The sequence below is a fragment of the Chenopodium quinoa genome, unplaced genomic scaffold (genome assembly GCF_001683475.1).
Source record: "Chenopodium quinoa cultivar QQ74 unplaced genomic scaffold, ASM168347v1, whole genome shotgun sequence".
NCBI lineage: Eukaryota > Viridiplantae > Streptophyta > Magnoliopsida > Caryophyllales > Amaranthaceae > Chenopodium > Chenopodium quinoa.
In genome coordinates, this window is record NW_018744991.1 from 3,209,068 (window position 1) to 3,232,166 (window position 23,099).

Sequence of the window (23,099 nt, forward strand, 5' to 3'; positions counted from 1 at the left end):
TAATAATAATAATAATAATAATAATAATAATAATAAATATATACAGAAATTTAGATAAATACAAAGTACTTCTTTTGTTCTTAATTTTTTGCTGTACGTACTTGGAAAAAGGCCTTAAAACATAGATATATCTAACAAGAACATAGATTTTGACAATTTTGATTTTTATTATTAAATTGTTAAAATAAATTGAATTACACTTGTTGTAAAATATATAAGTAATCAAATTTAAATCAATTTTGACCAATATTCGAAATCAATAAAAGTGCTCTGTAATACAGAGTAAGTTTAAACGATAGTAGGATAGGGCATACACTATTACTTTAGACACTGTAGTGACTGTTAAGTCGTGCAACGACTAAAAACACAAAAACAAGAATATTTGATTCAATACACACAAGTACACGTATTAGTCGTATATGTTAGACTTACTTTGTACTTCGTATGAGTTTCATACTCCATAAATAAGGGTCTGTTCTCTTCCGTTGAAATTCAGTTCAATTCAGTTCAGTTCAGCTTTTAATTTACGTCTAATGATATTGCTAATGATATAAAGCCAACTTTCATTCTTTTAAGCTCTTATTACAACGACAACAACAACAACAACAACAACAATAATAATAATATTAACAATAATAATAATAATAATATTAACAATAATAATAATAATAATAATAATAATATTAACAATAATAATAATAATAATAATAATAATAATAATAATCAATAAGTAATAAATAATAATAATAATAATCAATAAATAATAATAATAATCATCAATAAATAATAATAATAATAATCATTAATAAATAATAATAATAATAACAATAATAATAATAATAATAATAATAATAATCAATAATTAATAATAATAATAATATTATTATTATTATTATTAATAATAATATGTACATTTGTATATACACATATGTATAGTAATAAATAATCAATAAATAATCAAAGATCACTAATCCGTAGTTAAAAATCACTGATTAATAAGTTCAGTCAATCGGAACAGGCCCTAAATACTTCTTACAAACATTTTTGTTTTTGTTTTATCAACTTTAAACATCAATTTTATTATATGAGAAAAAAATCACAAAAATGTAATTTTTTTTTTGTAAAATAAAAGAAATCTACTACGGAGTACTCTAGTAAATTTAATTTTTATTCATCAAATTTACCGATAATGTTGTAATGATAAAAAAATAAAAGTCCACCATTTGTTGATGCTCCGTAAAAAATTTGAAATCCTTGTCCGCGCTTCTATCCTTCACTTTCTCTCTCCTCCACACCGTCGAGTTGAGCCCTAAACATTCAAAAATTTTCCCCCAAGTTCATGGAATTTCACTGAATAAACCCTAAAATGTCGACGATTGAGAAGCTGTTCGTGCAAATTTTCGACCGAAAGAGGCAGATTATCGACAAATTGAACCACCAGAAGCAACTCTATGACCAACATCTTCTTTCCAAGCTCTTAATTCAAGGCATTCCTCCTCCTTCTTGGCTCCTCAATTCCGATAATCAATCTTCAACTTCAGATCTCACTGGTATTCCATTTTTTTCCTCTATTTTTGGCGAATTTTATGGTTTTATCCGTAATTTTGAGGTTTTATGCTCAAAATTTGGGGGTTTATGGTTTGCCGGAAGCGTAGTTCATAAATTAGGGCTTGAAATTTTTTTATTCTTTAGCAATTTTAATGAAATTGTGTTAATTGTATGGTTCTAGCTTTGATGTTGCATTTGTTGCTGATTAATTAGGTTTTGATTGATTGTTCAATTGGCATCACTTTGTCGCCATTTCTTCAGTTTATTGAATCGCCTGTTTTAGTACGTTTGAATAGGAAATTGGAAATGTAGATAGATTTATGAGTAATTAGCTAGGAATTTGTAGTCAATGCGACTGTTAAGCAGAGAAATAGCACTACATCAGTAAAAGGTGTCATTTTGAATGTTCTTTAGTCGTTTTCGCTTCAAGGCTAGTTTCGGGTGTGATTGATATGAGTTATAAGAATACATAAATTCTTTCTCGAATCTCCGGTTTTATGGTTTTATACAATTGCATGGGAATTAGAGATATGAGTAGAGTTTTCATATACTAATGATAATATATAATATCGATCTCAAAACCTAATTAGCACCAGTCTTTTTTATTAGCTTAACACTTTAATCTGTTCCAAATATATACTAAAGTTTGTAGGTGGTTCTTAAACAAATCATTAACAATGGTTTTCCTCAAAAAAAAAAAAATCATTAACAATGGTTTATTTTAATTCATATTTATAAACCCAAAACTAGCTTATTAATTTAGTTCCCGTTTGAATTAGGAAATAAAATTAAGCTTCGGATACAAGTAATTAAGTGTAACCAACTACACTAGAAAACTATTTTTGTAGCTCTATAGTACAGCTTAATTCTAAAGGATAACTGAGCTCCATTTTGAATGTTTCCTGGTTTTATGATTGTGTTTATGCCAATTAACCTGCATCAAGAAAGGCAATTCACATTATGTAGTTGATTTTGTGGAGTATGTATCAGGTTAGTTTGAATCAAAATCTGATGTTTAGTTACCAAATGCAAATATGTAAGCTCCTTATAAGTGTTATAACAGTTTCGGACTTTTCGTTATAATTGACTTACAAAATCATTCAGAAGCACTTATCACTTGTTTTGAGAAGTTTTGGTGAAATTGATAACCTAAATTGAAGTGGAAAAATTGTTCTGAAATGGTGTATGATTGCTCTCATAGAACAACTTGTGTTCTACACTTCTATCGTGATAATTGAAGTTTGAATTTTTTATTGAAGAATAAAATTGTGGCAGATGTGTTATTTTTATTATTGGAAGATCGGGTTCTAATTAAATCAATTGCTTTCTAAATGAAGAACTTTTAGTTGTTTATCTTACTTTGCTAATATGCTTAATTATTTTTCAGCATTGAACAAGGAAGAGCTTATTTCAGGACTGTTGCTTCCAAGACCGGGACCTTTTGCCTCTTATACCAGTGGTCCTAGATTTTTATATGATCAGCCAGTTGTAGCAGAAGCAAATAGTGGCATACCAGATGAAACTTGTGCTGGAAAATGTGCCTCTAGCAATGGATTTGATGAAGATAGTGTTGCTCCACCACATCATGTTGATGGCACTGAAGTCATGTATGGCATTGTTCCTCAGAGTCATGTTGATGGTGCTGAAGATATGGCTGACACTGTTCCTCCTTGTCATGTTGATGGGACTGAAGATAGGGCCGGCATTGTTCCTCCGTGTCACGTTGATGATACTGAAGATACAGCTGACATTGTTCCTCCATCTCATGTTGATGATGGTATGGACACATTCAGTTATGTCCCTATGTCTCCTGACGATCAGATTGATACGAGATTATCAAATGTATGTAAACCTGAGCAATCTCTTGCAAGAATACAGAGATCCAAGTCCCGTCAAAAGGCACTGGAGCTTCGGAATAGTGCAAAAGCAAGTACTAAAAGCCGTTTAGGGATGGAGAATGATTTTGGTTCTTTTCATGATGGAAAAATTTGTAGATATGATGAACAATTTGATTTGAAGAGATCTCTTGAATTGGAGGAGCCTTCTGCATCACCAACTGAAATTTGCTCCAATGAAAAAGTAGCAATTGGAAATTGCTCAAACAAAGAGGGTAGTGTTGATGCTTGTGGTGACTTTTTGGCACAAGCTACAGGATTTGATCCTCTTATTTGCTCCAAAGAAGAAGCAGTAACTGGAAATTCTACGCACAAGGAGAAAAGTGATGATGCCTTATACGATCCTTTCACACATTCAGCAGTAAGCGAGGCAAAGGAAGTAGAATTGGAAGACAATCAGAAGATTGAAGAATGCAGCAACATTTATGGTAATAGGATTACTAGATCCAAAGGCAGTTGCCAACAATTAGATGGTTCTTTTTCAAATTCAACAGATTATGGGGCTAAGGAGGTAAAATTGGGAGACAATCAGAAGATCGAAGAACACAACATTGTTTATGGTGGTAGGATTACAAGATCCAGAAGCAGTTCCCAACAAACCTGTGATGGAGCTCACCCTCTTAATATAAAGAGTGTCGATGTTTGTGTTGGTCGAATAACTAGATCCAAGAGTGGCCTGACACAGCAGGTGGAAACTTCCATTGGAAACAGCAACAAGCCTTGCAGTGGTGAAATTACAAGCTCTAAAAATAATGAAGCAGAAGAAAAAGAAACAAGGTTTTGGAGAAGCATGTCTGGGGAGATGTCTGTAAAACCCAAGCAACTTGATTTTGATGAAGTTGAAGAAGGCAATTTAGGCGACATCCCCAGCAATTTGTCAGATTCTGTTAGTCAGGAGTCTCAGGACATATTAGAAGAGAGAACCAGAGCTCACACAATTGAGAATTCTAGCACTTATCCCGGCGAATCTTCTTCTGGAGCATGTCTTGAGTCATTAGAGTACGAAGCCCATGGGGTTCTAGATAGTGAAATTGCTCATCAAGTTAATTCTAAAAGTGACAAAACACCCGGACAGACCTTGATCTTGCCACATTGTGTAGATGTGTTACAATCCTCTTTTGACACTGATGCTGAAGAAGTTGCTCGGCCAAGTCCTGGCAGAACCCCAGTTGGATCATTGAAACCAGTGACTGATGTTGCTCCTACTGTAGAGATGGTGAAATCAGGGAGCCTTTCTAATATTGCAGCTGTACAAGCTTTCTCCTCAAGCCATGAGAAGCAGGTAGGTGGCTCTAAACTATTTGAGCTTGGAGCTGAAGTAAACATGCTTCCTAACTTCAGTTGTAGAGATGACATGGATAATTCTTGGCCATGTTATAAGCGGAGGAAAATCGAATATCAGAACCCCAACAAATCTTCCAGCCCAACTTTTAGGACAAGTTCCTACAATGCTATCAGTGAAAGTATATCTGCTTGGGGTGAGAAAGAAAACATCTGTCCTATGCCTCAGGAACCGTCAATTTCTCATAATTCAGGCGCTGCTTTATCAGATTGTGGTATTCTTATCAAGGTGACTGATCAGAGGGTCCCTTCTTTATCGAGCACAGAACAAGTGTTGACTCCTCAGGTGGGGTGTGGAAAGGTACTGCTTCACTCATGCTATCTATTGTTAACCTTCTAATATGAGATAGTACTTCATCACAACATGTTTGACATGAAGCATGTTCCATGCGTTATTATTATATTTTTTTACCCTGATTCTGTTTGTATGAAATACACCCATCCCAAAATATATTTCTCACAAGTATGTACACTTATAAAGTAGATAGTTATTGTATTGATTTTTATACTTAACAAATAGTGTTGCACTGGAATTCTCGAGTGATGTATTGATGTTTCAAGCCATTAAATAGGATGAAAAAGCTCAGGTACTTAAGAGGAATAAATTTTTTAGAATGGAGTGTGTAGTAAATTACCTCTATCCCTACAATAGAATAGAGTTGACATTTTTTCTAACGTTATTTTACCTTGCCATGAGATTAATCTCTTAGTGTTTATCTGGCAGGATAAAGCTAGCTTAGGAAGAATTGATCCGTCCTCCACACATGATCACCAAAAACTTTCAAAATCTGATGCTTCAAATGTGAATCAAAGTATTATTGCAGAGCCATCTGATTTGACTTGGGATGGAAAAGTGAAAACAAATGCATCAAGTGCTGAAACTTGCAGTGGAAGGGTGTCTGGTGGTTTGGTGAATGATCAAAATCTAGTTGATAGTGACACTGTAGTGAAGTTGATGGATACGAAAATGGCTGTGGATAATAGAAACTCTCATCACAAAGTGCATGAATTTAAGTTATCTATTGGTTCTCCTCTAATGGAATGTATGGAAGTGGCTGAAGTGGATCAAACTATACTGGAGTTTATGAAAGGGACTGAAGTCGATCAAACTATACCAGAGTTTGATCGTTTTGTTATAGGTGAGAACACAGTTGATGCACAAAGTTACAGAGAGAAATTTACCCATGAAGAAGTTCCCATTCTGGATAACAAAGTGGATAGGAACAGCTTGTCTGAAATAATTTGCAGATCTGCTACTTTTGGCACCCCTGTGTCTCCCTTTCCTAGTGGATGCAAAATGTACTTAGCACCAGGTATATACTCTTCAGTACCTAACGGGCTGCTTGAGAACATTGACCTACCAAGTAATCTACTGCCCAGTGGAAGTGCTTTTCTTGGGAAGTCTCATTCCGATTTCTTTTCTTTTCCTGGTAGGCAATATGGATGGGAAATCAAGAAACCTTTTCTGTCACCAGTTGGAAAGGGCTTTGAAGGCGCTACATCAAAATCTGCTAGTTCAGATAAGCTAGGTAGCAGTAATCTGGAGCTTACTTGCTTCCCCATTCAGGAGGATCCTGAAAGTGGTGAGGAAGAAGTGAATGATGCTGTTAACACTGGTGTGGAAAAGAACTCATCTACTATGAAAAATAGCACCAACATTGAACCACCTCTTGATGTTACGTTGCAGTCTACTAGTTCACTGGCTCCAGATCATGCGGATGAGAGAGATTGTTTAGAATCTGTGAGCACAGATGTCAAGAGAACTGATTCAAGGACAAGAAGTGGTGTGTACAAGGACTCATCTTATGATATAGCTTTGCAGAATGAAAGCTTTCTGGCTCCAGATGATGCAGACAAAAGATGTAGTCAAGTATCTGGTAGCACAGAAATCGGCACTTTCGAAACACATAATGACAGCAAGAAAAGTAGCATGGGTCAGAAAAGAAGCATGCAGACAAGGTTTGGGAAGGAGAACAATGGTTTTTCAGTTGGTGCTTACAGCAGCAAGAAGCACTCAAAACCACACAGTAGCAGGTTCAGCAAACCAAAATTATCAGGAAAATCGAGTTTAAGAAGCAGAGGACAAAGTTTGTCAGAGAAGGAACAGAAGCGCAATAATATTGTCTCTAACATAAAATCCTTTGTGCCACTTGTTCAACAAAAACAAGCAGCTACTGTTGTACCTGGTAATACATCTATCCGTGTCCGTCTTCTTTTCATCGACTTAATCCTTTTAATGGCTTAGAAGTTGGAACTTCTTGTCCATATGTTAGTGCCAAAGTATTTACCCCATTATCCTTCTGAAAGTATTTACTAGAGAGGTGATTGGTTTTGGTCTTTTATCTTACATCTGGTCTTTTATCTTTTATCTTACAACTGATTGTATTGAAAGTATTTACCCCATTATCCTTCTGAAAGTGTTTTCTTTTCAGTTTGGTGCTATTATGAAGCATTCTGTTATGCTTAGTTCATTCATATGCTCTAGGGATCTAAATTCTATTGAGTATATTGAATTGTTAAACATTCTGACATAGGCTATTTGCTATTTTTAATGCTCATACATTGATCTCTTTGTATTGATGTGCAGAAAAGAGAGATGTTAAAGTTAAGGCTCTTCAAGCTGCTGAAGCTGCCAAACGTGCTGCTGAAATAAGAGAAAATGAACGCAATCAGAAGAAAGAGGCAATGAAGCTTGAACGAGCACGGGTGGAGCAAAAAAATATGAAGGAAATGGAACTAAAAAGAAAACTTAAAGAGGAACAAAGAAAGAAAAGGGAGGCTGAAAATGAAGCTAAGAAAAGACAGAGAGAAGAAGAAGAAAAGAAAGAAAAGGAAAGGAAAAAACAGCGTATTGAAGAAGCACGGTTACAACACAAGCAAGCAGAGGATAAACTTCAAGCTTGGAAAGAGGATTCAAGATGTGCACCAGAGGTTTGGCCTTGTCCTTGTATAGTCTCAAGCATTATTCATCTGTCATTGTTGGCATAAATATTGTGATCATTATAGGAAGGAAGAGCTCATCAGAGAATGGACTTTAATGAGAAAACGGAAGAACAACTTGACAAACGATATGAAGGAGAAGATTCAGAGAAGGCAGTGAATAAATTGGTCATTGTTGGGAGTGATATAAGAGAAACTGATGGTGTACTTTCAACCTTAATTGATCACAAGATGTCAACAGGATCTTCTGCCGTTGGAAAGGTTAAATCATTTTTCTGTTGCACTATGAACTGTTTTAATTGGTTTTATGTAATGTAGTAGAAAGGGTGGGGGACAGGGGGGATGCATACAGCATTAGGTTCCAAGTAGCATAATTTTTTGGGCTTATATGAATAGATATATATGCTCATCTACCTTTTAGACAACTTGGTTTTTGGTGAATCTCCCTTTTTATAAGCTGTAATGGTCTTTACAGGTAAGTGCTGTTGACGTGGTTGAAAGTTCAACACCTAATGTTGACTGTGATAAGCCAACACATAGAACCAGTGTGCCACAGTCATATGATATATCACCATACCAGTGCTCAGATGATGAAGAGGACGAAGTGGATAGAATACAAAACAAGAAGTTTGTGCCTACATGGGCCAGGTTTGTATCTCAATTAAATTCCTTGAAGTTGGTTCTCTTTATTGTAGGCTTTTTTATTCCTCTTTCTTAATGGTAGAGGTAATATCAATGTTTGGGGAGTTATCTGGTTAATCTGCTGCAGGTTGGGTTTTGGTTTGTTGCTATAGTAGTTGTTACATTTCACACATCTCCTATCATGTTTTCATGATATGATCAGTAGTCAAATCAGCTTCCATTCTGAATCTTGATCTGTTGCTTGTTATCTTCAGTAAAAGCTGCGTATCATTGGCCATATCATCTTTGCAACACGTAGATCCAGATGTGATTTTTCCTCCTGGATGTTTTTGTAGCTTGGAAGAAGGTAAAGTTCTTTATGTGCCTAATTAGTGATATACTTAATTAAATTGAACTATATCACACACCAAATAAGTTCTATTTTCCTCTCCCAGTTCTTATGCCCAGAAGATTACCACAGAAATAGAAGGGAGAACTGAGTTGGCAGAGAGTTGATTTTGGTTTGCGAGCAGGTAAATCCCCCTTCTCCGCTCTGGCCTTCTCTCCCTGTTAATATTCCTGATCAATTAACCCTTATTCAAATATTATAACTCTAGACCGCAGAGGTCTTTCCTTGTATTAGCCACAACTTCAATGAGTAGCAAATTAGCAATACTCGAATCTCTGGTACTTGGCCCAATGTAGTTTTATTTTTACACCCTTTTTTACTGTAAATTGTTGATTGGAGTTTGGGCATACGTATAATCTAGTCAATTTTTAGATGTTTGATATAGTTCTCTTTACTCATCACTTAATCTTGTTACAACAATATGCTGTTTTCCCTTTCTGCTATAGAAATCTGGTAGTAGGCTTTTTATCGTTCCTCTCAGTTGTACTTAACCACTTGTGTGGTTCAGCAGATTTTTGAAGGGGCAATATACACCACTACCTCCACTCGTCAGCTGAAAGAAGACTTCTCACAGTCATAAATGCATTAAGAGACTCTTGGATAAAAGCTGTATATATTTCTGATATTTTACACTGGTAATTTTTTTTAACAACCCTTAGTATCTTAGTTGCTTAATTCTAAGTTAGGAATTATTGCCAGAGTCCACTGGCGTATGTAATATTTTAGATTTGAAGAGTTGAAGGAGCTTTCGAATTTCAGAGGAAGCCATTAGCTCTAGCAACTAATGCTCAGATATTGATTAAAGTCTTGGGCGTTTTCAAACTTTCACCAGTCTGATTAGCAACTCGTGATATTCTTGCTGGATTAGAATAGTGAATATTGCCAGTCATCCAAGATTGTTTGGATGGAGGGATAAGAATAGTGCATCGCCTTTTGTTGTAGGAATTAATCTGCCCTTGTGTTATTTATTTAATATCTCTAACAGCATAAATTTGCAGTATGTAATTTCAAGGTTATGCAAAGTGATATATATATATATATATATATATATATATATATATATATATATATATATATATTTATCGAAATTAGCCACCTGTAATTGTTGATTTAGCGTCGGACATTTATAATCTATCTATGTCCTTTGCACTTGGGAGTTGCCCGGCTCTTTCCTTAAGTACAAGGGTTTAAAAAAGGGCAAGTTTCTAGATTTTCTGAGGAAAATAAGAAGGCATATTTGTGGATTTGAAGTTTTCATATTGCAACGGCTAGTTGTATCTGTGTAGACTGTAGTGTGTATGAAAAATGGTGGGCCTTAAGTTTGGACTTTAACCTGTATGGAGTGTGGGTCACATACTCTGATACTCACATGACCCTTTTACATTTTTGCCCTTGTCAGAATTTTGAATGTTTATTTTAGTATTTACTTCGTGTTTGACAGTCAGAAATTTAAATAGTTGACTACTTAATGTTTCCATATTGCTAATCTCTTACATTAAGCTCGAATTCCAAAGGCATCTCAGATTCTCTGTGTTTTTGATACTCTAGGTCTTACTTACAGACAGTTACAATGATCAATTTGGTAGAGATACAAAAATCTATAATAGGGTAAAAGAAGTTAAGTTAACCTTAAAAACGACGATTGAACACTAAAAACTGATGCACACGTGATGTATTGAAATTTTGTTGTTCAACTTAAATACTCGGTTTTTAGACTTTATAAAAGTGTTTTAAATAATAAATGTCACCTAATTGAATTTCTTGGTACTAATGATTTGATCAATTTAGATTTTATTTATACTACAAAGTATTAGGTAGGATTTTCTTTAAGATTCATAATACTATGATTCCCATAAACCTTGTATTTTTTTCTCTTCTTATTATAAGTCGTATGAACTGTGGGATTTGCATAAATCTGATTAAAGTTGTGATTTTATAATTTTTTAAATGATCAGCTAGTGTGGCTAAGCCTAGTAGATCAATAATAAGGCCTTATCTATTCTCTACATGTTAAAAAAGGTGACATAAATAACTTTTTTAAGTTTATATTTTTTCAGATTGTACGTCGCCATAAAGTAATATTGTATTACATGAAAATGAGATTAGTTAGAATTAAAACTTATTTAAGTATAAAAAAACATTATAATTATGCTTTCAAAAAAAAAAAAAACATTATAATTACATGCTATATATCTCTTCTCATGTTACATATGGAAGTGTTTTCTTATTTTATCTTCCATATTAAATTCCCTAAATTTTACTCTTTTCATTTTTAAAAACTTTAGAGTTATGAAAACTTGCTACCTAATGCCAAATTTCTACTTGATATTGTAGTACTTCGTTGTGGAGTGAGTGGCTGATATCATTAACATGGCAGCTCCTCCCATTAATTAATTTGGTCAAACCAAGACATTTTCAATCATTTAATGTTAAATTTCATAATTTCCAAAATTTTTATGTTACATTACTTGGACGCACCCACCCTCCTTATGACATCACCTATCAACAACACTAGTGCTAATAATCATATTAAAACGTCATTTTCACTCATAATAACAAAGATTAACCCTAAAAGTTCTTAAATAACCGTTATACAATCCACCTACAAATATCACCTTTTTATTTTTTATAATTTTGTCCAAAAATTAAAAAAAAATATTTTTTTTTGTAACCGACAACCCACGCGCCCATTTTCCAACGGTTTAAACCCCATTTTCTCCCTCCTTATTTCCCACTCCTCTTTCTCTCTCTTAAAAATACAACTACTCTGTTTTCCCCTGTTTTTCAATCTCTTTGAAATGCTAAAATTCTCCAAGAAATCCAATTTTTTTCGCAAAATTCAACCAAATTCTTTCATTTCTTGACCAATTTCCAAAAACCCACTTCGAATTTCATACCAAGTAACCATGAATTCATCTTCAAGAACCTCAATTTTTCGCCTTGCCTTCGCAATCACCATCTTCTTCCTCCTTACAATCTCAGCCTCTGCTTCTTCAATTAGCTTCCATTTCACATCGTTTAATCCCAGAAACTTCACTTTATTGGGTGATTCATATCTCAAAGATGGAGTTGTTGGTCTTACAAGAGATGCTACAGTTCCAACTACAAGTTCTGGATCAATCATTTACAACAACCCAATTCAATTCTTTGATTCTGAAGCTAATATTACTGCTTCTTTTTCTGTAAAATTCTCTTTTTCAATCAGTGATGTTAATCCTACTTCATCTTCTGGTGATGGGTTAGCCTTTTTTCTGTCTCCTGATAATCAGACTCTTGGAAGTCCTGGTGGGTATTTGGGTCTTGTAAACTCCTCTGAGTTAACCAAGAATCGGTTTGTCGGGTTCGAGTTCGATACGAAACTTGATCCTCATTTCAATGATCCGAATGACAATCATGTGGGTTTGGATGTTAATAGTTTACAATCAATGAAAACTACCAATTTGCTGTCAAAAGGGATTGATCTGAAAAGTGGAGATTTGATCAATGTTTGGATTGATTACAAGAATGAGAGAAAATTGGTGAAAATTTACATGGGTTATTCGAATACCAAGCCCACAAACCCGGTTTTAGATGTCGAAATCGATCTTTCGGAGAATTTGAAGGAGTTTGTGTATTTGGGGTTTTCAGGCTCAAGTGAAGGAAGTACTGAAGTTCATCTGATTGAAAGTTTTGGTTTTCAGACTTTTGGATTTTTGCCTGTCAGACCTCATTTCAGGACTCATAATGTTTCTGACAGTATTGTGACAATCACTCCTGCTCCGAGGCTCGAATCGAGCTCAAAGAACCGTCGAAAGAGGATTGGATTAGGCCTTGTGATCGCTGGTCCGGTATTCTGCTGCATTGTTTTGGTTGTTCTTGGTTTTGTTTTCTCCAAGAAATGGGTGAAAATCAGGAAACAGAAGAGTTTTAAGGCTGAAATGGTAACTGGTCCTAGAGAGTTTAGTTATAGAGAGCTGAAGTTTGCTACAAAGGGGTTTCATTCGAGTAGGATTCTTGGAAACGGCGCGTTTGGGACTGTGTACAAGGCTTATTTCCTGTCTTCAGGAGTTATTGCAGCAGTGAAGAGATCAAAGCATAATCATGAAAATAAGGCTGAATTTCTTGCTGAGTTATCGATCATTGCTTGTTTGAGGCATAAAAACTTGGTTCAATTACAAGGTTGGTGTGCAGAAAAAGGTGAATTGTTGCTTGTTTATGATTACATGCCTAATGGAAGCCTTGATAAACTGCTGTATCCCGATACAAAAATCGACAATAACCTGCTTCCATGGCCTCAAAGATACAATGTTGTGGTGGGTTTAGCCTCAGTTCTGACATACTTGCACCAAGAATGTGAGCAGCAGGTTATACATAGAGATATCAAGACTAGTAATGTGTTGTTAGACGGGAATTTTAACCCGAAGCTGGGTGATTTCGGGTTAGCTAGGCTTATGGATCATGATAAAAGCCCGGTTTCAACTCTGACAGCCGGAACAATGGGGTACTTGGCTCCTGAGTATCTGCAGTATGGAAAAGCTACTGAAAAAACTGATGTTTTTAGCTATGGTGTTGTGGTGCTTGAAGTGGCTTGTGGAAGGCAGCCAATAGAACGAGTCACGAGTGATCAGAATGTGGTTAATTTGGTGGATTGGGTTTGGAGGTTGCATTCTCAAGGAAGGCTCCTTGAAGCTGCTGACCCTAGGCTGAAAAGGGAGTTTGATGAGGCACAAATGAAGAAGCTTCTGCTTGTTGGGTTGAGCTGCGCGAATCCTGATTGCTTAGAGAGGCCTAACATGAGGAGGGTGCTTCAGATTCTTAACAATGAGGCCGGTCCTGTACTCGTTCCAAAATCGAAGCCCACCTTGATCTTCTCAAGCAGCCTTCCCCTCAGTATCGAAGACATTGTTTCTGATTATGAAGTTGAGAGCAAAGCGTCAGAAGATCTGTTTCAGGATACAGTTCAGTCTAGTCAGGATTTTAAAGAGATTTGTTGAACAGTTTTTACCACTTCTAGTTTCATTTCATTCTTTCATTTGTTTGTTTGAATTTTTTTTTTCTTTCATTCTTTCTGCACAGTGTGACATATTCTGTAAGTCTTGCAATCAATTATTAATATTGTGAGTTCAAGGTTTTAGTTGAACTATGTTGCACATCTCCCTAGTTTAGGCAGTATGAACTCTCACTTAGGTACATTACTCAACAAATGTAGTTGCTGTAACTCAATTAAATGAATACACAAATTCCTTCCTTGGCATTCTTTCACTTTTCTCTTCAGACATGTATTATTACAAATAACAACAATGAAAGCAACTTACATGATTGCGCACTTGTGCTTAGATTTGACTATGCTGTGATGTATCTAATACTCGAAACTGCTTGGTCTGATAAGCTTGTCCACCTGGTTGCTTTTCTTCATTGCAATTTATAGTACTACTGTAGAAATATATGACCCTATGAAATCTAAGTAAAATGCATGCATGACACCTGATAACTTTTCATTAGATTAAAAAAAAAATGATTAGTTCCTCTGAAATCAACATCTCTGCATAATTTAGATTTTTGAAGTAAATACTACCTGTAGTTCTTTCAGGAGTTAAAGCATTGATCATAGAATTTTACCATTCTATTGTTATTTATAGGTTTATAGCTATATGTATATGATCTATCCAAGTGGTGCATACTGTTTTCCTATGACTCCTACTCTTACTCCATTAGTCCAAATCATGATATAAAGGTTTGCTTCTTTCTTGTAAAACTGTGTCAGAATTCAGAATGATGAACAAAGATTATAACAGTAGATTTTTATAATAAATTTAATTGTTTGAATTTTTACCTCTAATCAAATTGTGGACTGCTATTAAATAGGGACGAAAAGAGTATGAGATAAGAAGGACATACATTCACATGTATAAGACGAATATGATTTTGTTGACAGAAGAAGAGAAAGCACACTCCCAACACAGGTAAAGGCTTTTCTTTAGCAAATGATGGGTTGTGCTCTTTCTCTTCTGTCAACACTTCCATCATGCAAAATTGATCAAATGGACATGAATAGCCTTGTTCCTCGAGTCATTGCGACGATTAGAATGAACTACAAACAAGGCAGAAAAATGTACATTAGAATTACACTTTTATTAAGCATCACAATATCACAAATATATCTATATTATGAGCAAAAGAGAATATGCAAACACATAAATACACAGTATGACAGAAACTTTAGTTAAATTTATTATAATATGGAAGAAAGTAATGGGATAAAGATTATCTATTGGATACATAGACTCTTTCATTTCACCAGAAAAACTCATGAGGTAAGTCGAATTCATGGAAATTTCAACTTAGGCCAAAATATGCAAAATTATAGATTTATAGGAAAAAAAACACTTGCAAATGTATCAACACTGAAAAATTGTAGTCGTGTTACTCGTGTCCATGTAACATATAACATGCCAGAAGACATTTGAAGTTGCTTATGGCTAATTGATCTTAACTACAACCAAGAACAAAAAAACATAACCAAAATCGCGAAAGAAAGGATGAACTAACCTTCTCTAGCTACTGTTAGACATTTGAAGTTGCTTATGGCTAAATGTTTTTCAACATGTATAAATGAGTTCGAAGTTTAGCACATACATACAAACATACATACATCTACAGGATATGCTGAAATCAACAATATCTACTGTAATTTTTACCAAATTGATGGCTTACAACACTATGATACCAATCAAAATCAACAAAGATTCGAGAATATATACAAGTATTTGAATAATCAGAGAAAAATCTTTATGATAACATATACAATTACATAGGGAAGGAGAAAGAGTTGCTGTTTTACAAAGGTTTTTGTAAGTCAACTGTATCAAGCTAAGGTGTCTAAGGTCATCTATCTATATCAAAATATTTTAAGTCTATTCATTAAAGTCAAGGGAATATTGTTATGAAGATACTCTATCATGTAATAACAAAAAGATCTATCAACAATTTAAGAATCTCAAGTTAATGTTTTTTTTTTTTTTAAAAAAAAGGCCTAGTCAAACTGTCTAAGTCTAGGATATATTGTTGGTACATACCCGCTACATTACTTGGATTATCCATGGTCCGTTCTTAATATTACATATTGCTTGATTTTCTGGGGGTACTCGTTAGCAAGATCCTTGTCATGAAATGTTCTTTCTCTAATTACATCGGATATTCAAATATTATTATAATTTTTTTTTGAAAGAAGTATTCAAATAATTTTTTTTTGAAAGAAGTATTCAAATAATACAATAACTTTTGTTCATAATATACATTCGGGTTATCCTGATATTTATGTTCAATAAATCACGCATAAATTCATTTAATTTTATCAGTTAACATTAAGTAACAAATGAGAGTGAGGGATAGCTCAAGTGGTTAGAACTTCCCTCCCGGTTCCAAGAGATCTTGGGATTGAATCTCACCCCCGCCCTTTGTGGCTCTCTAAACACCAAAAAAAATAAAAAGTAACAAATAAATTTCACTTTTATTTTTAAAATAAGTAATAAATATATCCATATAAAAAAAAAAAAAAATCAATACGGAGTATAATTCTCCACCATCAACTTCATAATTCCTGAAAGTTCTATTATTATTTTTTTTTTTTAAAACAAGTTCTGTTATGTTGTCCCAATGAAGTTACAATTTCTAGTGAAAAAATTAAAATTATTTCTCAAGTTTTATCTTAATAGAAAATAATTTATTTTTTTTAAAAAAAAGAGAGAAATAATAATTTATTTATTTTCTTAAAATTTAAAATATAACAAAATTGCATTTTGACTTCTTTCAAAAAAAAAAAAAAAAAAATTGCATTTTGACTGAAAATCACGTTCAACCCACTATTTAATTAATGAGCTAAAAACTTCCCTCAATCTTTCCCCACTTTTCCCTCCACTTCTCCTTACTTTGACCAACACTTAAAGTAACTACCTTAACTGCCACTTTTACTCTTCTATATAAACTGCAAAACTCTAAGTACTTACACTTACATTTGCTTCATTCTTTGCACTTCTTTTACTTTCTCTGCATAAACATATTCTGATTTCATCAACAAGAAAAGAAAATGACCGCGTTTTCTGCAAACAAAGCTACAAACTTTTCTCTGATTTTTGCCGTCCTCTTTGTCTCCTTGACTGTCTTCCATGTTTCCTGCTTTCAGCTTCAAGTAGGAGGTGACAGCGGATGGGTTAAGCCTGATGGAAGCGAGTTTGAGACTTACAATGAGTGGGCTGAGCAACACAGGTTTCACATTGGAGATACTATCAGTATGTTTTCTTGCATATGAATGTTATAAAACAATCTTACTTATTTGAGTTTTGTATGTTAGGCTTGTTTAATTGTTGGATTTGGTAATTTTGTAGTGCTTATTATCTGACGTTGTACTGTAAGTCAGTTTCTGACAATCTGTTTGTTTGTTTTTTACTGATAGATTTCAAGTATAAAAAAGACTCAGTGCTCCTGGTTGAAAGAGCTGACTATGAGAACTGTGATGTGAGCAACCCAATCTTGAAATTTGATGATGGGGATACTGTCTTTGAGTTTGATCGTTCGGGTTTTGTATACTTTATCAGTGGTGAACCAGATCACTGTCTAGCAGGTCAGAAGATGATCATCCGTGTCATGGTGCAAGCTGCTGCTCATCAGCCCACTGCCGCTGCCCCTGCCCCTGCACCCTCGGCTGAGGGACCAACTGTGGGTCGTGATGGCGGAGATGGGTTCATTACTGATTCATGGGGTCCTACCCCTACCAATGCCAGTGACATTCTGTCTGTCACGTCTTATTTTATGACGCTGTTCATGGGTGTCGTGATCGTGCTTTATCTGTTCATGGATTAAGGAAGTTCTTTGAAGTTAGGAATGTTTTTTTTTTTTATTTTTTTATTTATTGCTTTAGAGTTTAGACCTTTAGGGCAGAGTTCTATTAATCTATTTTAGTTGATTCATGTTGTTCTCCTCTGCTGTTTGAGGAATATTTGTTTTAATTTAGTACTATTGGACTTTGATTATGATTTTAGTATTAATATGAATTAGTGAAGTTATTTTACTGCATGTCTGCATCCTTTTTCTGCAACTTCAGCTGTTCTATACTTCTGCTTACTTTTCCTGCAACAAGTGATGGTTTTTATGATGGACAAAATTAAGCCACAGAATCCATCTGAAAAATACCAAATTACATGAATAGTTTGCTGAATCTCAAATTTCAAGAGACTAAAAATTGAAAGTCAAGTCACAGACATCGATATAGAACCATCAAAATTTCCCTATATTATTTCCAAGATGTCTTACACTGAAATGATACAGGTTTATCTTTACTATCAAGTATGAAATTCAGAAATCTAATCAATTTGCTGAGATTCAAATGATTACACTAAATGGCCTATGAACAACAAGAACTTGTGACTTTCAACTCTCTGTCGGCTTCAGAATCAGGAGAGTACAAAATCTTGTCAAATACATTCTGATCAGATGTGCACTTATGAACATCTATCTTTGATTTGGTTGCTTTGCAAATCTCTGGTGATAGACTTGACCTTTCAGTTTTCTCAGTAATTTTCTCTGGTTCTAGGTTCTGGCAATCTGTTTCAATATCTATTAATTTGGTCTTCCAATTAATTCCAGTTGCCTCTGCTTGCTCTGCAAACAAGACCTTTGAAATTGGGGAACTGCAGATATCCTTGTAAACTTCATATCCAGCAGCGCGGGTTTTTCCACCTTCCAACAACTTTGATAAAGGATGTAGGACAGAGATGGAATCATCACTTGTTTCTAAACTTTCCTTTAAGGCGAGGAAGCTAGCAGCCAAGTCTGCCGTACTAAACTGAACAAACACTGCAGTTTCATCCAAGTTATAGATGCAAGCAACTGAGTGTATACCAAACACTTTACAGATGCAATTTTTTATCTGACTTGCCCTGAGTTTTGGGCGAAATCCCCAGATCAATACGATGCTAGGATGCATTATGTTGAGAAACCTCCTTTTAACAGAATTGATAACGGGAATTTCATTCACATCACCAGTGCTTAGATTGATTACATCTCCCGAACTCCAACTGAGATAAAGCTGATTGACATATTTTTGAAGATTCTCACTGTTTAATACCTTCTCAGAAGAGAAATCAACACCCAGATGACTGCAAGCTTGAGCAAAGATACACCCGGTCATGAATGCGTCATAACCAGCTTCATGCCTTGCCCCAGAGTTCCAATTTGAGGACCTGGGAAAAGACTTTGGAATAAATTGGTTTCACATACAAAAAAGTAAAGTAGAAAGTAGCTATCAGAAACAATGTGAATAATTGCAATTGACACTGTCACACTGGTGTAAACAATGTCTTACTGAAAAAATGAAAAATTATCTACAATAAAAAGTCCATCTCCAGTTTGATTTACAGATTGCCCTCGAGAATCAAGACAGACATGTTGAAAACTTAAAAGAAGCATTTTATGGAAAATTAGATACAAGGCAGTTCAGGTGACAAACCTCATGTCATCCACTTGAACCTCCACCTTCACACAAGGCTGTATGCCCAAAACAGAGGATTTTCCGGAGGCTATCTCAGGGCACATCAGAGAAAATGAGGAGGCTAACGATGTGCTGGCTTTATTCATACATTTTTGAAGGCTTGCGTCCGCATTCAACAGTACTTTCGTGTCGACAATTTGTGAAAAAGAATTGTGGATGTTCAACACAAACTCCTCAACGGTTGATGGAAGAGGACCAAAGAATTTATGGTAAATGTGAGCCATATCTGCCACAATTACAATATGCCATATCTCAGATGACAAGAAATGACACTAGTAAGGACTTTAAGTGCAAACATTATAATATGGTGTAGGAATAATGCTCCCACCTCTCACAAAGTCACAATTAAAGTGGGGATGGTTACCAAATTTTTTTTTAATGAGAGGTGGGCTGTGGGGGTGTTGGTCCCAGACTGCCTGAGCATGTAAGCAAGAAAAATATACCTAAAAAGCAATTGTGACCTACAATTAGCTTGTTTTCAGCACAGAGGAGGTCAATGACATGCCGGAATCCTGCAGCTGCTTTTACTTTTCGCCTTGCGTGCTGGTGAGACTCATCCTTTATCTCCTCCTGCAAAAGAAGGAAAATTTATAAATGTGGCAAGCAGAAAAGGCTGCACAAAGCTAGTTATTGGCTCACTTCAATAAACCAAAGCGATATCGTTTAGTAAGACGGCTAAGACCTAATCATGCCAAGCAGATTCAAAAAGAAACAAACAATCCTAATACAATGTCTGCAACAACCAACACCATCCCCGCATGTATCTCATCATGACAGGCTATACTGACCTACTAATTAAGATGGGCCAAGGAAAAGTAATTAATGTAGTAATTATCAGTGTAATTGACATTTTTCTCACCATAAGTTTAATCTTGTCATCGTCGGACTCTACATAAACAACAAGCTTCTGCAAGATGGAACTTTCATCATGAGCACGAACTAAAACAAGATCCTTAAAGTGCTTCCTTATGACCTGCAATTGCAGTGCTAAATTAGTGGAATTTCAAAATATAACCCCAAAAAAAAAAAAAAAAAAAAAAAAAAAAAAAAAAAAAAAAACTGTATGTAAGACTATGCAAGCTCATTTACATAATACTCCAATAGAAACAAAGTCTTCAAGAGAAGATCATCAGGATTCAATGTGCCAACTGTTACAGGAAGACAAAATAAAAGTACTCAACAAGAAACCAGGCATACTAGCTATGACTAAGGCATTAAGTTCTATGAAATGAACAATAGATGTCATCACACAAGTTACTATTGTATTAGCATCCCAAAGTTCAAAATCTGGTGCAACTTGATCAATATCAGTGTACTAACACTACTGCAGACAAGATATTCAACCTGAAAATTGAAATAAAAAGGCATGATGCATGTAAAAACTGTGATTAAAAGATTACCAATTCCATCAACTTCAACTGATGAGAGGTGAACCCGTTCAATCTAAGAGCAGGACGCATATTAAAAAATATGGTTTCAAATTGTTGTTTAGATTTTACAGCACTTGGAAGCACAGCATTTGCATTTCTGTTGAGTAGCAACATATCATGCCAACCGCTGAGCCGATTTTTCATCCGTTCTGAGAACAGAACATCAGCTACATTGCTCAAAGGTATATCTCTAACTTCATTAACATTTTGCCATTTCCCGTTATATATTGAATTCAAGCGACTCAAGGCCTCATCTTCCTGTCCTCTGGATAAATAAGACACTCCTGAGATTATGCAACGTGTAAATTTACCACAAAAAGTTGACATCATTGTGACTATAATTTTCTATGAATATAAGACTGAATGATGAAACTGGCATGCTTGCATCCACCCAAAACCAGAACTAACACATACGTAAGAATCAAAAGAGTGATGAATCACATATGTTACCTTCATGTATACATGTATTGAAGTCAAACTGATATTGTGCCAAAAAGTCAATCGAACTCGTCTGGCACAAAAATTCATATGACGGGCCATCAGTGGGAAGCTCTTGACGTGGAAATATGTAAAAATTATGCCTGCCAATGAGACGATATGACATTATTAGATGAAGTAACCCTTCATGTGCCTTTCAAATGATTGAGATTAACTTATTATTTTCATAATAACATTTGGAATAATAACATTTGGACTTAATTCTGATGCACTTGATTACCCATGTTCCAAATCACTTTGATTTATGTATGTCCAGCAATTTACAATAAAATTAACACCTACCTACCAAGCAGAGATATCAAATATAGGTAAATTAAAGCATGACAAGCATCCTTACAAAATTGCAAGATTTAAGCACAAATAGCAGGAACAATAACCGCAGTTAGGACAATAACTATCTCAAGACCTTGATATTCAACAGCTATACTCGCTATTACCATGCAATGATGAGCACCATACCTAGCAGACAGACGAACTCGAGTTAGGGAGGGGGTCCAGATTTCCCTCCATTCGTAATAGCTATCACTCTTATCACTAATCCGGTTGTTACAAGCTTCCAATTTACCATTATTTAATAAGGTACCACATAATTTCCAATTTGTTATCCTCACACTCTCTCGTCAATTCATCATTCAATTCAAGAAGGGGCATCCTAAAATATTCAATCACAAACCATTACCATTCGTCCATTCGAGAAAAAGCAACATTTTTTCTCAAACATCCGAAAATTACGCAGTGTTAGCATAACCATAACCAATACCAGGGCGACGCATTCGACAAAACAAAGCTGCTAAAATACACTACTCCTACATCCTCCATTGCAGCACAACACTGATCAAAAGAAGTCAGCATTTTTTGGAGCTCCTCTTCAACTAATATTCAAAGATTATCATCAATCCCAATACACTATACTTCTTCATTCAATCAGTTCAGCTAAAATTTACTACTAATTTCAAAATTTATGCACAAATTAATAACATTCCTAAATTAAAACTTCAAAAAACACTATAAATTAACAAATTCAATAGAAAATGAACAAGATAGAGAGATTACTAACGGATGAGCAATGAAGGAGTTTTTGAAGGAATCCCAGCGAAAGGGGCAAACACCAAACTGAACAACAGCAAATTTCTCAGCAGAATCCTTAATTTTAAGGTACCGAACATCGTACCGATCGAACTCGAACGATTCGCGCCAAGGAGAACTCGTAACTCCAGTCATCTCCAAATCAATGGCGACGAAATCAGCAGCTTTGACATGGGTAGTAAGGTCGACTAGGGTTTCTTCAAAATTGGATTTTGTTACATTTTTCAATGAGAAATTTGTTGTTGAAATTGAAGAAGAAGTTAGGGTTCGAATTAGGGCGGAGGAGAGAGAAATTGGGGAAACTCTAGTGAGCTTCTTCATTTCTTTTGTGTCTCTGTTTCAGCTCACTGCATTTCTTCTTGTTACTCCGTACTTTGTTTATACAAAATCTCACCTTTTGGTTATTTGTAAAACTTTGACTTTTATGTTTGACCATGTACAATTTCCAAATCGAATTATAAAACTTTGACTTTTATGTTTGACCATGTACAATTTCCAAATCGAAACCAACACGACAAAAAAACGAAGTTACTACTCCCTCCGTCCCTTTATTAGATTCTTATTTCGATTTATTCCTCACATAATAGAGAGAAGTAGGAATCTAATTAAGGGACGGAGAGAATCAGAGAAAACATGAAGTTGATACTACACGATTCGAAACCAACCCGAACACGACCTATTTAGACAAAGTGGTCAAATTATGCAATTATCCTATACTTTAGTGGTCAAATTATGCAATTATCCTATACTTTACATAGTTTCTGATAGATTTTGTGAGCAACACGAAATTGACACGAGACTAAACA

The 23,099-nt window shown here is 34.9% G+C and overlaps 4 protein-coding genes across 5 annotated transcripts; 3 read left to right on the plus strand and 1 right to left on the minus strand.

Moving 5' to 3' along the window:
• Nucleotides 1–1,129: 1,129 nt before the first annotated feature.
• Nucleotides 1,130–9,767, plus strand: LOC110707008. The gene is made up of 9 exons (XM_021885024.1): nt 1,130–1,550; nt 2,936–5,085; nt 5,509–6,970; nt 7,372–7,715; nt 7,791–7,985; nt 8,200–8,372; nt 8,621–8,712; nt 8,801–8,878; nt 9,266–9,767. Exons 1-8 carry the CDS (start codon nt 1,367–1,369, stop codon nt 8,830–8,832), a joined length of 4,632 nt encoding a protein of 1,543 aa, XP_021740716.1. The 5' UTR covers nt 1,130–1,366; the 3' UTR covers nt 8,833–8,878; nt 9,266–9,767.
• Nucleotides 9,768–10,631: 864 nt separating this feature from the next.
• Nucleotides 10,632–14,014, plus strand: LOC110707010 (probable L-type lectin-domain containing receptor kinase S.7). Its single transcript, XM_021885025.1, has one exon. It carries the CDS (start codon nt 11,661–11,663, stop codon nt 13,725–13,727), a length of 2,067 nt encoding a protein of 688 aa, XP_021740717.1. The 5' UTR covers nt 10,632–11,660; the 3' UTR covers nt 13,728–14,014.
• Nucleotides 14,015–16,749: 2,735 nt separating this feature from the next.
• On the plus strand, nt 16,750–17,910 carry LOC110707012 (stellacyanin-like). Its single transcript, XM_021885028.1, has 2 exons — nt 16,750–17,021; nt 17,186–17,910. Exons 1-2 carry the CDS (start codon nt 16,820–16,822, stop codon nt 17,590–17,592), a joined length of 609 nt encoding a protein of 202 aa, XP_021740720.1. The 5' UTR covers nt 16,750–16,819; the 3' UTR covers nt 17,593–17,910.
• An 88-nt stretch (nt 17,911–17,998) lies between these two features.
• LOC110707011 (poly(A)-specific ribonuclease PARN-like) lies at nt 17,999–22,821 on the minus strand. Of its 2 annotated transcripts, XM_021885026.1 has the most exons (7): nt 22,265–22,821; nt 21,160–21,290; nt 20,680–20,993; nt 20,139–20,252; nt 19,723–19,849; nt 19,238–19,505; nt 17,999–18,971 (listed from the first exon to the last, which is right to left on the minus strand). In XM_021885026.1, exons 1-7 carry the CDS (start codon nt 22,612–22,614, stop codon nt 18,134–18,136), a joined length of 2,142 nt encoding a protein of 713 aa, XP_021740718.1. In that variant the 5' UTR covers nt 22,615–22,821; the 3' UTR covers nt 17,999–18,133. The 2 variants fall into 2 exon arrangements, with proteins under 2 accessions (XP_021740718.1, XP_021740719.1); XM_021885027.1 differs by lacking the exon at nt 22,265–22,821 and having other exon boundaries at nt 20,680–20,974; nt 21,160–21,251.
• Nucleotides 22,822–23,099: the final 278 nt, after the last annotated feature.